This window comes from Anas acuta, chromosome 6 (assembly GCF_963932015.1).
Source record: "Anas acuta chromosome 6, bAnaAcu1.1, whole genome shotgun sequence".
Lineage (NCBI taxonomy): Eukaryota > Metazoa > Chordata > Aves > Anseriformes > Anatidae > Anas > Anas acuta.
Window position 1 is genome coordinate 30,994,871 of NC_088984.1, and position 12,770 is coordinate 31,007,640.

General features: G+C 47.6%; 1 protein-coding gene and 2 long non-coding RNA genes across 5 annotated transcripts in view; 2 read left to right on the forward strand and 1 right to left on the reverse strand.

Annotated features, from left to right (window-relative positions):
- ABCA12 (ATP binding cassette subfamily A member 12) overlaps positions 1 to 12,770 on the forward strand; it is a 109,048-nt gene that overhangs the window by 15,107 nt on the left and 81,171 nt on the right. Inside the window, exon 1 of one of the 3 annotated variants that reach the window (XM_068686316.1) lies at positions 9,961 to 10,385. The exons of the other annotated variants lie outside the window; for them this stretch is intronic. Coding sequence (XP_068542417.1) covers positions 10,317 to 10,385 — 69 coding nt within the window. The 5' untranslated portion in view covers positions 9,961 to 10,316. Of the gene's footprint in view, positions 1 to 9,960; positions 10,386 to 12,770 lie in introns of those variants that run through there. 3 annotated transcript variants of the gene reach the window in all.
- Positions 1,979 to 5,335, reverse strand: LOC137858494 (uncharacterized). The gene is made up of 2 exons (XR_011097784.1): positions 5,125 to 5,335; positions 1,979 to 4,980 (listed from the first exon to the last, which is right to left on the reverse strand). It is a non-coding gene; the product is annotated as an uncharacterized lncRNA (long non-coding RNA).
- Positions 3,332 to 6,242, forward strand: LOC137858493 (uncharacterized). The gene is made up of 3 exons (XR_011097783.1): positions 3,332 to 3,622; positions 3,756 to 3,882; positions 5,152 to 6,242. It is a non-coding gene; the product is annotated as an uncharacterized lncRNA (long non-coding RNA).

A 12,770-nucleotide genomic window follows, 5' to 3' on the forward strand; every position in this document is an offset into this window, starting at 1 on the left:
ATTTTAAGAGGGTTCTTTCTTCTGAGGATTTTGCAGGCAGACATGAGTTTGCCCTCCCCATGCTCCAAGGAAGACCTCAATCACACAGACTCAGGGTACCCAAACTGGCTGCAGGCAAGAAAACAGTCTGTGAAGCCCTCTGCCATGTGAGAGCACTATATTGTAGTTACCTTACTACCAAGTGAAGGCAAAAGCCCCCGAATTCCCTACTGTTCAGCAGACTGAGCATCCTTAGCTTTCAGCAGCCCCAGCTATGTGTGCCTCTAGAAGCCGAGGGAATTACAGGAACACTTCAATATTCAAGGAGAGGTGCTGCTGAAACTGCTCAGTGCCCTCACCAGAGTGTGAGCAGGAATTAATCCCCTTTCTCACATGCATGAGATTTATTTTTTTCTTGGTCAAAATCCATCTCCCTTCCTAAAAGCATTATTTAGCCAGTGTTTGATAAGGACTTTTTAATTAATATTTTCAACAGCTTTTTCCATGAAATTTAAGGTACGTTACTATCAAAAACATCCGTCTGGACTACTTCCAAGATGCTGAAAGCATCCTAGCCGTTTGGCCCACTTCTAATGCTCAAAGTGGCGTTAGTACATAGGACTGAGTGAGTCTCTGTAAATACCAGTGGGGTAGGAACACAGTGTTTTACATTAATGGAGGCCCAAGGCTCTTGTCTGGCTCAAAATGATGAGTTCTTGGCAACCTTAGTGCCCGAAGCAATGTGAAAATAGTAAAGCAGCACAGAATTGCTTACAATATTTTATTCCACTGCTAGCCTTTTTCCTAAGTCTCTTCATGTAAATGCAGGAGACAAAGTGTTGGTCCTAGCTGCAGGAAAGACACAGCAGCTGGAGTTGCCATGCAAACCAGTGTCTAGAAGTCACAGACTCCTCAATATTCCTGTTCCTGTGCTGGGAGGAGAAACATTTCCTACGGGAGATGGTTGAGCTGCTGGTTGTTGGCTTCTGCTATTAAATGTTAGATTATTTGCGCGCTCTAGGTTTCTTCACACACGTTAAACAGCCTGTGCTGGTGAGAAGGTTAATGCCTTGCTATGTTGTCCAACTGCCACTGGATGTTATCTCCACATTTGTGCTCTAGTTTAACTTCTAGGAAGAAATTATATCCCAGATAAATATCACAGTCACATTTTCCCTTGGAAGTCCTTACTGCCATCCTTGAGTTATCAGAATGGCACAAAGTGAGGCTCGCTCAGCCGTTGCTGGTGAGACGTATGTGTGTTGTAGTCTGTCTTGAAACTACTTTTGGAAAAGAAGGCATCGGAGAGCTCCTTTACAGGGCTTACTCACCGTAGTGTCTGCAGAGAGCGTGCTCTTTCGTGGTATTTTTCCTCAAGCAGACATCTGGTCCTACTTCTGTCTTCTTGGAGGCAATGAATGTTGTTTCCAGTGCATCATCAAATGTCTCGTTATTAAATAATTAGAGAATGGTTTTTCTAAGCATTTGGACTGCGAAGAGCTCTGATTATTATTAATGCTACTACCTTCTGGCAACGGAGAGGACGACAGCAATCCTCCCTTGATGTTTGTTGAAACAAGCTGAAGAAAAAGGGCAGACCTTTGGACTCTAAATAATAATACTATCCATAAATAATAAGGCTCTTCAGGGCCCTTTCTAGGCAGACTGTAACTTCCTGCCAAAAGGTATTCATCGTTATGCACAGGCACGGTGTCTGCCCTGTGCTGCTCTCTCACCACTGGTCCTGCTGCATTTCAAGGCTGTGCATTTCCTACAGAACATTCTTCTGATTGTGGTAATTACAGTGGCAGCCAAAAAGACATACGCCTGCTGGGGTTTTCTTCATCAGTTCAAAGATTTTACAGTCAGAAATTTTGTCTGGGCAAGAAATAAAAAAAAGCAAGAAGCAACAAACGAGGTCATTTGTGGGGGATTTCCAGATGTGCGTGGCCCAGTTCTGCAACTTGGTAGTTGCAAAACCCAGCACATTGCGTGGACATTGGATTTGGACAGAGGAGCCCCAAGTACAGTGACCAGACGGCCTTGCTAGCAGCCAGGGGGCTCTGCTGGGTGTACAGAGATGCTGAGCTGATGGCTGTAGCCAGCTTGCTTTCCAGCCTTGCAGCGTGCACACAGTAGGACCAGTACAGCCAGGACCTGTCTGACCTGCTGACTGGGTCCAGCCTGGTAAATCACCCCACTCCCACCACACACAGCCTGTTTTGGAGGTGCTGGGCTAACTGTGGCTATCCAGAGGATGCTGGGCTTGCTGAGCCCTTAGTGCAAGATTGTCCAACCACACTGGAGTTTAACACCTCCTCTTTTTCTGTTCCATGCATAAGGAAGCTTCCCTGTGATGGCAGAATCACGACACCTACACTTCCCTTTGTCTTTCTGCCATTTTTTTTTTCAAAAAATAAAACTGTAGCCTGTGGTTAGATAAGTCCAGCAGTGGCCACTGTCTGAGGCATAAGCTATCAGGGAGTCTTGCCCATTTGGGCAGCCAGGGGTGGGTCTACTAGAGCTGAAGAGCTGCACGTGTAACGAGAGCAACTCCCAACATAAGGGAACATCACACAACCCCCGGAGAGGGTGTGCTGGTGGCAGGCTGCTGGCTAATTGCAAATTCGAGGTCTCCAGCTGAGGCCCCGCATCTTACGGCACCTCCCAAGGATCCAGTGTGTTCCCCAGCACGTGTGCCACACCTGCTCCCCTGGCTGCGTGCCTGGTAGTGCTCAGGCATACGTAGGTTTTGAAATGAGGGTCATAAATTCAGAGCATGCCTTATCATAAGCCCTTCTGTGCACTGTGCTGCCTTCAGCTCAGTGTATCAGACCACAGGCCTTCATGAAGGGCCACACTTTCTCTCGGAAAAGATGCCGGGCTGCTAGTCATTAGGGAAAGGAAGGGGTGAGCACTCTGTTCTGGGCTGATTACAAAGCCTTGGGATGAGCCACGCTCCTTCAGCCATTCCATGCAGATTGCCCGTTTCCATCACATGAGTCAGGATCAAGCCCACTTTGACAGAGCATCTCTCAGTGACCTGAAGAGTGAAAAGGGTCATTTAACCTTTGCTTTGCTAGGGCTTAAGGAGCTGTCAAGCCCACAGTCGGAAGGGGAGCGAGCCCTTCACTGCCTCTCTCTGTGCTCCTCCATCACTGCAGTGCTCTTGTGAGATTATTTCAACACATATTTTTCTTCTACAGCAAGCAAGTTCCCAGCTACAGGAGGCTGACAGCCCTTGTGTAACTCGTCGTTACTCATCAGCACTCCCCGTACTCGTTTGGATCTCAGGGTGTGGTCTTAATTAGCTATTTTGTAATAACACCCAGGTGACTTGGTGAGGGATTGACACCCTAGAAACCTATTCAGTAGGAGCACGGTGACTCCTTGTCCTTGGAATACTCTTCCAGATTGTTGTTTGCTTCTAGAAATTGAGTCTATGGGGTAGTTTGTCCAGCCATCCCCATAACTTCTATAATTGGTGGTTGAATTCAGCCCGGTTATGCTGAACAATAAATCCTACAGAAATGATTCCATAGGGATGTGCAACCAGGTAGAAGAGTAAGAATAGCTTAAATGCCTTTACTGGTAACCCTATGCTTGTTTATGAAACAAAAAATCCACATGGAAAGAAGGACATGTGAGTACCCAAGTTATAGGGGAAAAATAGTACTTGCAACTCGGATACTAAATCTGAGCAAACTGAACTGTGGGTAGGTGTTTCGTTACCCCATGAGAAACCTAGTGTGTGTTTTTCTGCTGCTACTTTTAAGACTTCTTATCTCAGCCTCTTAGTGATGTCTCCCAGTTTGCTGGTCTTCTGTGGCCTTCATCGTGTGGCAGCCAAGTCTCAGGGTTTTGCCGAAGCTGCCTGGGGCTTTGAAGTGGTCTGCCAGGAAGGTAGGTGCTCGGCCAAGGCCTTGGGAGTGTTTTATATCAGGTGCAGGCAGACCTGTATAACCAAAGACTATATTGTTTGGAGCTAAACAAAGCTTTGCCTTGGTTGTCTTTGCAATATGGAGCAGGTTTTTAGTCTTGTTGGTTGACTTTTGAATAGTTCAATAAATCAAGTGCTAACCTCTGTACAAATTCAACTTGTGCTTTATTTCTGTTTTGGTGAGAATTCATCACAGTTATTTTTCAGGGGCGTCCTTGGATCGGAGATAATAAGCTCTTCTCTAACCTTATGCAGCCTAAGCCATCAAATACTTTGTTAAGAATGCCTCACCTTGTGCTCAGCGAGTTAGGGAGCTCTTTGGTCAGCTGCATTCATCTACACTTGACCCAGATGCATATTCAGGTCCTTCAGCCCACTGTTCGAGGCTCTGAAAGGCTCTCTGTCTCTTTGTAAGCATACTTGGTAGTTGCTCCCACTTAAGTGTTAGAGAAGCAGGAAAAAACCTTTAAGTACTAGTAATCACTGCTCTATTGATACTGGCACCACTGTCTGGGTTGCATTATCTGTCAGGAAATACACTCAGGGTGCCTTTTCTTTCCACTGTTTTAAGTCTGTGAAGCCAGTCCTGCATTTATTATGGAACAAAGAGAAAACCTTTTCTTAGTACATGATTGAGGGTTCATCTTCCCATCGTGTGCAGATGACTACAGTTAATTTTTAACTTCATACAATTTGCATCTCTCAGAAACTGTCTGTTTCCATTGCATACAGAACAGCACACCGATGGTACGGCTGTTGTCTTAAACTCATCTTGCCTCTGCTGTTTCCTTATCCTTTCAGTCTGTCTTTAGGCCTTTTAATTTGGAAGCTGCTACTTTTTTTTTGCATCTGGGCTGATGCTTTCATTTAGGAAGCATGGCTGTCCCCAGCCTTAGAAATACCCCCTGTGCTTTGCCAAGTCAAATCCATTTTTCACAGCGACCTTGCTTTGGCCTTGTTACCCGCCTTACCATGAATAGTGTGGGCTCTAATCAGTCCATCTGTCAGCTGTCCAGGTCCATGTGACAGGACATGAGCGTTGCCACGCAGATTGGAGCAAGCTGAATGCACGAGAAATGAGAAAATCAGAGGATTTGGATGCTGGTAGCTGTCTCATGCCTTGTTGCAAGCCTTGGCATTGGGTCTGGTCTGAACATTGTTCATAAGCCGGAGGAAGGGTTAAAGGGCATAGGAATGATACTCACAGTGATATCATCTGCTTGCTTTTACAGCCAATGTCACAGGAGTTTGTAACTGGTGGGAAAGGGGCAGCGTGAGCAGCCTGGTGAGATAGATGCGTGTGGGAGCCTCACAAGCGAAGGCCTCAGCTGCCTGGGTGTGGTGAGACGTGATTCATGGGCCTGCAGCCGTGCTAGGACCAGATGAAGGTGTCCTTGTGAGCCAATGTGCAGGGAAAAGGACTGGCTGGTAACACTGCCTTCCCTGCTGAACAGAGGCTTTAAGGCCAGAAGTCGCATTTCCCTACCCTTCCACAGCCTTCTTCCCACTAAACCTGTTGTCGTAAGAGGGGGAAAAAAAAAAAACAAAAACCACCTTTTTCTTCTGAAAATGTTATCCCCAAACATTTGTACTGTGGGATGCTTCTAATTCACTTGCAGAAAACTCAGATGTGTTGATTTTGGTGCTTAACTGCTCTGATTTCTGATTTTGGATCATCCCAAAGCTCACACTTGATATGAGGGCTTACTCCTGGGAACAGAGCTGCTCTGTAGGAAGTTAATACCTAAGGAATCAAAAATCAGCAGGGCAGTTCTCCTTGAGCTACGTGGAATGGGCTCTGTGTGTCATCCTTGTACTTCCAAGCTCGTTGATGACTGGATCACTGGAGAAAAAACTGCTTCCAGGAGGAGCTTTTTTCAAACACATTAAAAATGAGAGGAAAAAAAAAAAAGCTGCGAAATTGTGGAAATGTCTTCGGTGGTGGTGAAGTCGTAGCGTGGTGCTGCCATGTCCCCTGCAGCTCCCGTAGTGGCCAAAAGTATTGCTGCCCTACACTTCCAGGCTCCTGCCGTGCCTTAGGAAGGAATTTGGAGTGTCCCAGGAGTATTAGCTTACCCAAACCACGAGGAAAGCCCGGCTGCTGCAGTTTGGTAACTAAAGGCACTTCAGACTCTGCAAGAGGAAAGTAGGAGAGTCCTTCCTCTGCAGTGAGTCACGGCGTTGCCCCATTGCTCCCCTTGCAGATCTCCAGTTCCTTGTGCTTTGCCTGTGTTTTTTGGGCACGGCAGTGGATCTGGTTATGCTGCTTCACTCCCTGCTGGTGAGCTCTCTCCTCCTCCAGGTCCCTGAGGGCACCTAACCGCTGTTCACCTGGGTGCCTCTGGAAGGCTGTGCTGCGGTTGAGTTGTAGCATGCACAATCACTGCAGGATTAGTGTTTTGCTTTCTTTTTTTCCCTCATAGCCAACAGGTTTTTTTATTTCTTTATTGGCACTGACTTCAAGGGGGTAAATGTCCTGTCCTGTCAGTTTAGCTCCAGATACCAGTGTTTAATAGCCTTACAGATCATCAGTCAGTGACTCCATCCTTTTCTCTTCCCAGTTGTCTTACATCACTTCCCTAAGCTTTCATTTCTCACAGAGGTGACTGACGTGCCTGGGAAGCATGAGTGCATTCATTTTCACTGGAATAACTCTGCTTGAAAGAGCATCTCAAGGAGTGAACTCAGTTTGTGAGTTCCTGGGGTGAGTTAAGAAACATTTTGCCCTGGATTCAGGGCACTGGTGGTGGTCCAAAGCCACCGCTGAAGTCGAGGTGACGAGCCATGTTCCTGAAGTCTTGCCTTGACTGAAATCACAGCTTGGAGCTCCCCTGAGGGTTTTCTCAGCTTCGCATTCAGAGGAGCAGGTTCTGCTCTCAACCAACGACTTGCATCTCTGCCCAGAAGAAAAGAAATACAGTTCTTCAGCAAGAGAAACAGTGTGGTTGGAAGTTCACTGCTGAAAGAAAGAATTTAGCCTCTCCCTCCTCTTCCTCTCTGCCTGTATGCACTGTTAGATGCTGGGACATCTGTCTGCTCTGGTCACTTGGTTGAGGAGTGGCCGTGTAGTTGCACAGCCTCCTGTGCCATCTGCAGGAATTATTAAGTAAAGGAATTAGAAAGCCAAAAGGTGTAAGGCGTTAATAAAGTTCTCATCTTGTGTTTCGGAGCTGGAGCAGTGTGGTGCTCAGGGAGCTGAGTGCGGGTGCTCTGAGAGCCAATTGACATTGAGTTATTCTGGTTTTACAGTGGTGAACTCGAGCAAATTGCCCTTTGGGTACCTCCCAAGGGGAATGTTTGTTGACTCAGTTCACAAAGGAGCTAAGGATGTGCATTTGCTTGGGAAAATTATTATCCAAATCACAGTGTTCTTTTGAAACAGTTGTTTGACTGAATACCAAAAAGAAGCAATCAAACGCTTGCCTCAAAAGACCTTGGCAGAGCAGCAAATGGTGAAATCATAAATTTCTTCTCTCCTACCCCCTCAGAGCAAAGTTATCTATTTTGGGATTTTTTTTTTTTTCAGTCCCTGGAGAGGAAGTGAATCAAGTTTGCAAGTGGTGTTGTCTGGATCCAACAAAATGAAATCTGCTGTGCCTTCTGTATGTAGCTAACCTGGAGCAGTGTCCTGAGGAGCAGTGCTTGTTTTTCACCCACAGACCTCTCTCATAAGGATGGTTGGTAGAAGAAACACCAGTGTAGAGCTGGGAGGTTAGATGTTTGAGTTCCTTCCCATCACTATCTAAATTTTACAAGGGAAGGCTTAAGCTTATTTTAGCTCCAGCTCCACTCCCATCACTGGAATGTCCAATCTATTAGGCTCAAGGTATGTGGGGCAGGAACTGCTCCATCTCTGTTGCTATTCCCATCTTTGAAGTATTTCCTAACCAATCCAGAGAGGTTGTTTCTCTTCACTGAGAACTACTTCTCTCTCTTCCTCTCTCTCTCGCCCTCATTCAGCACTTTTAGCCACCCTTAGATCAAAGCTGCTCTGCTCCAAGGTCATTCTGGCTGCCATGGTTGCCTCCTCCACTTGTGTTCCTAGGTGAAGTTTGGCAAGGATTCATTCAAGATGCTCCTCATTTTTGAGGCACTGTGTTGACTTGTGGTTGGAAGAAATGCCATGTAGAAGCTTCTCTGATCTCCTGTGAAATATGCTGAGAGTAGCAAAGTCTTGCACAGGTTGCCTAGGTACTGAAGAATATGGTTGTATGCTGCTTGGCTGGGGTTTTGTTACCCATTAGGGGCTGATTTCATGACCTTGGCTGGATGTTGGGTGCTGAAGGTAACCCTTATCTTCCAGGGTTTTGATAGTGTAGCCATGTTTGCTCAACTTTCATTTCTTTTACCTTTATTTTAGCTAGTCAGGGAGGTTCAGGTCTGATCAGGTCTGATTGTGTCATACCTGAAGTAGCTGGGGCCAGAACAGCATGTGGGGGGCATCCACGGGCAGGGTCCCGTGTTCTGCCCCAGGTGGCACAGTGAGCTGAACTCACTGGGGTACAGAAAACCGGGCAGCCCTTCGTCAGCCCGTGGGATGCTGCCAAGAATGGGAACAAAAGCCATGACAAGTGCTCGGGGGTAATTAGAGCTCCTGTAATCGCAGCCTGCTGAGTCGCTTTGCCCAGCTTACCTGCTCACGAGCTTTCATCAGTGGGCAGAGAGCCCTTGGGCACTGGAGAGCAGAAGTTTCTCCATCCAGCGTCGAAGAGAGTCAATAGTTTAAGGAGGTTTCTAACGTAAAGCTGGTCACTGGGAAATGCAGGAAAGCTCCTGGCGTCTGTTCAAAAGGAGCAGCGATTCTTGTGTGGTTTTCCCCCTCTCATGTTGGATCTCCCATTCCAAAAACTCTACTTTTTTTCCCAGCTGGGAGGCTGGTATTCCTGTAGCCCTGTGGGGAAACTGAGGATTGGGATGCACGTTTAGCCTCACTGAAAGTTTGATTAAACTTTGGAGAGAGATAAATATTTATCAGTTATTTGGGGAAGCTCATGTCTGTTCATGAACACATTTGATAAATCATATTTCTAGCAAGAGATTTCATTCTTCTTGTTTCATTCCCCTCCATGATCTTGTAAAACCAACCTGTGCTGGCTTCACTTTACCCAAACCCTCAAGTTGTAAAATCCAAGCCCAGTTTTAATTCAAAGACTTCTTTCCTGACCGCTCTCAGGTTGCTGCACAGGAGGTGCTCCGAGTGCTGAGCTGCCCGATGGCTTCCTAACATCTGACCTGTACCTGAAGCACGTTGGCTTTGAGGGTGGCCTCAGTGTTAGCAGGTGGGGTCCTTGCGTGTCCGTGGTCCTCTCCGGGTGGGATCAGAAGCTCTGCTGGATGACCAGAGCTCATTAGGCAAGTCCAGATCTGGTTTCAACACTCACACTTGGTACAGTCCCGTCTGCTGTTAGTGCTGCCCTCTGTACCTGCAGCTCACTCTCTCCTTTCGTCTCCAGCTGGTTTTTGAATGTCTCACCAGTAGCTAGGAAAAAAATAATCAATAATCAAGTGAGTAATAACAGCACTCGAGCCACACTAGTGCTCTGAAATCTTTGTGGGCTCCCGTTCTGCAATCCCATTCCCACTGGATGCGATGTGTTATATTGAATTCAATCAGTTAGAGCACCAGGGCTGATCTCCCTGGAAGGAGAGGGAAGATGCAGGAAGCTGAGCAATTAGATTTTCATTTATGTGTTTTTCTTGTTTTAGTCTGTGTTTTGTGTTTTTTTTTTTTTTTTTTTTTTTTTTTTTAACTTTTATTTAATTTCCCTGGATGGGTAGGTTTGAGATACTCAAAAGTAGTAAAGAAAAAAAAAAAAAAACGAATTCCAATTCAGCAGAGCCAGGAAGATGCAAGCTGTGGGTACTTTGTTCTTCCCGGCCCTTGCCTCTGGACTTGGGGAAGTCGGAGCGGCCTGGCAAGCAGCCTGACTCTCTGCTGTTGATGACACCTCCAGCGGGAGCGGTGTGTGGGTAGGCAGGTAGTTTCATCACAGGGAGGAGGAGGAGGAGGAGGCATGCATCACCTTTTGTTTAAGCAGAAGCATCTTTTTGGAATGCCATCCATTTTATCAGTTAGGGCTTGAACAAAGAGCAGCCAGGAGAGGCTGGATATTGTAATTAGCACAAGTGGAGGCAGGCTGCTGCGTCTGCCTGCCTGCCTGGAGAAGAAGAACCTGTTGAATTTGCTAGGAGCTATTGCTGCAAGGACAAGAGCTGCAGTTACGGGGAGCACAGCAGCCACAAGCGAATGAGGTAGCTGCTTCAGAGCTATGCTGTGGGGAAGAGGCTCAGACACTGGCCACTGGATGCCCGTTTGGGTTAGAGCCTCTGCTTTTGCCTCCTAAGCCCGGGGAGGAAGAACAGGCAGCCGGCTCCCGTTCGGTTGGGACGGCCGAGGATGGCTGCGCTCTCCCAGCACCTGAGGATCCTGCTGTGGAAGAACTGGCTGAGTGTCAAGAGGCAGCCGGTGAGTGTGAAAACAAAGCCGTAGAGGAGGGGGAGCTGGAAACCACAGGAGCTGAGGAGCAAGAAGGGCACGGCAGGAGAGGAAAGCCACGGTGTTAAACTAGAAATACTTGGAAGGAAAGAGACAGAGAGGGAAGGAGGGGAATGGCACGGAAAGAAGAAGGGTCACTGTAAGCCAAAGTGGCTGCATCTTGTGTTGTAGGTCATGGTGAGGGCTCAGGAGTCCAGACTGAGTAGCAGGGATGCTGCTGATGGTCCCTGCAGACAAAACCCTACACAAACTCACGGGTAGACCTGAATTAAGGCTGCTCCAGTGTGAGCAGTCCCCAGGGTCTATGTGCAGCCTCTGAGGAATCCCTGCAGTCTGGGGACAATGAGGGTGTCATTACATAGAGCCAGTTTTAATGGATGGACAAAGAAAAAAGTGGCTCTGAGAGGTGCAGGTGGGACAGATTTCCAGCACAGTTTAGTGTGTTGCAAAGCAACCACACCAGATGTTTTTATCCCAAAATCAAGCATTGCTAAGGATGTCCAGAAAGGAATCTGAACTGCGGTGTCACGGAGGCAGTGCTCCTTCAGGTGGCATTGCCTGTCCAGGCAAAGCCTGTCCGGTGGGTTTGTATCAGGAGTTTTGCTTTCGATACAGCTGCGCTGGCCTTTCAGCAGAAGCACGCTGCAATTCCTGGACTTGGGCTGCAACCCGTCCTCTTGCTGGGAATCCCAGCGGGATGGTTTGTAAACTCTGGTTGCACAGGAAGCCTTGGCAGGTGCAGAAAGGGCAGAGAAGAGGAGATGTCAGAGAAGAGCCACGTGGGCAGTGCGATATGGGGATGGAGTGCACGACCTCCCAGCACTGCACACATCTGCAGGGTTGGCTGTGTGCCTGCTCTGCCCTGCCTCTTGGGTTTGCAGCCTGCTTCAAAGAGGGGCTGAGTTCATCTGGCTCCTTGTGACCCTCCCCAGCAGCTGCAGATGGGCTGTGCTCCTCCGAGTTAAGTCTGTGGCTGCTGTGAGAGATACAGGAGAATATATTTTTTGGAGATATAGAGAAACACCAACAGATAATCTATCTCTAGTTACATGACCAATTTCAACAGCCTTGTTAAAACCAGAAGGCTTGGGTCTCTTTCAGCTCCTGTGTGCCCGCAGTAAATGCTTACATAAGCCCTGGCCATACAGCCTCACTTGCTGTAATTCTTCTTTCAGTTTCCTGTAGAGATGAAGCATCAATTCTGTAGGATGGGAATGTCAGTTAAAATAAAGTCTGGACACCACCGATTGTTTTAGGGCAGGCGTTCTTTCCAGCCCTCCTTCCGTTCCCTCTCTTGCTCCAAATTAAGGATGTTGCTGGGAATGCAGCAGCTGTGAGGAGGTAAACCCAGAGCACTGCTCCTAAACGCATCCTGATTTCTCTTTCCTTCCCATTTCCAGCTTTGTTTTTTTTTAACCTGTGTGATGTAACCGCACTGGTGGACCAGGCTTTCAGACAGCTTGTTTTGGTGTGTGCTTTTTTGGCAGGGGAAGCTCTCTGTTGTGCTTCTTTGCTTCTGATAACCCCAGAAGGTGGCTGCTGCTGCTGCAGGGGTGCTCGTTGCCCTCACCAGGTATCACAGCAGTCTGACACAAGTCAACCCCTCTCCTTCCACAGCCTGAAGTGCTTTCCCGTCGCTCCTGCTCTGTTTATCAGTCTATCCAGGGCTGGCGAACACATTTGATTCTGCCTTTTGCTTTACACTTTATATTTCCTCTGCACACTCTCTTCAGAGCCCCTGGAGAGATTGTATGGGGGGAGCTGCAGCTTGCTTGGCCATCAATTTGCTGAAATCAGCTGAAGCTCTGCATCCATAACCAGGGAGAGCCTCGGCACAGGTTGCTCCTGCTGAGCAAGGAATGGCCGTGAGTGGAGGTGGCAGCCTTCTGGGGAGCGAGGTTCGGCCTGCCTACCAAGGGGAATTGGAGAAATGGGGTCCTCTTGCACTTTTATTGCTTTCCATCTCTAATTTCTCTGTGGCTTGGTTATTTAAACAGACACAGAAGGGAGAGAAAACGTGCCTGCATCCAGACGTACCAAGGTGTGAGCAATTAAGTCTGCTTTTAGCAGTGACATAATCCAGCAACCAAGGGATTATGCAACCTGTGGCACAGTGCTCGGTGTCCCACGAGCCAAATGGCATTGATTATGGCTCCGCTCAAGTCAACGTGTTCTACCTGCAGTCGGTTTGGCCAGGCTGCTTGTCTTGTTTTTGTTAACTAGAAGTGCCTGGGACAGTGAGATCGCTCTGTTGTAACTGCTGTACCCAGCTACTGTTAAATCCAATTAACTCCGAGCACGGAGATACAAAGGAGTAGGGAGTGGAAGCACCATTTTAGCTCAAAATGGGGAGGC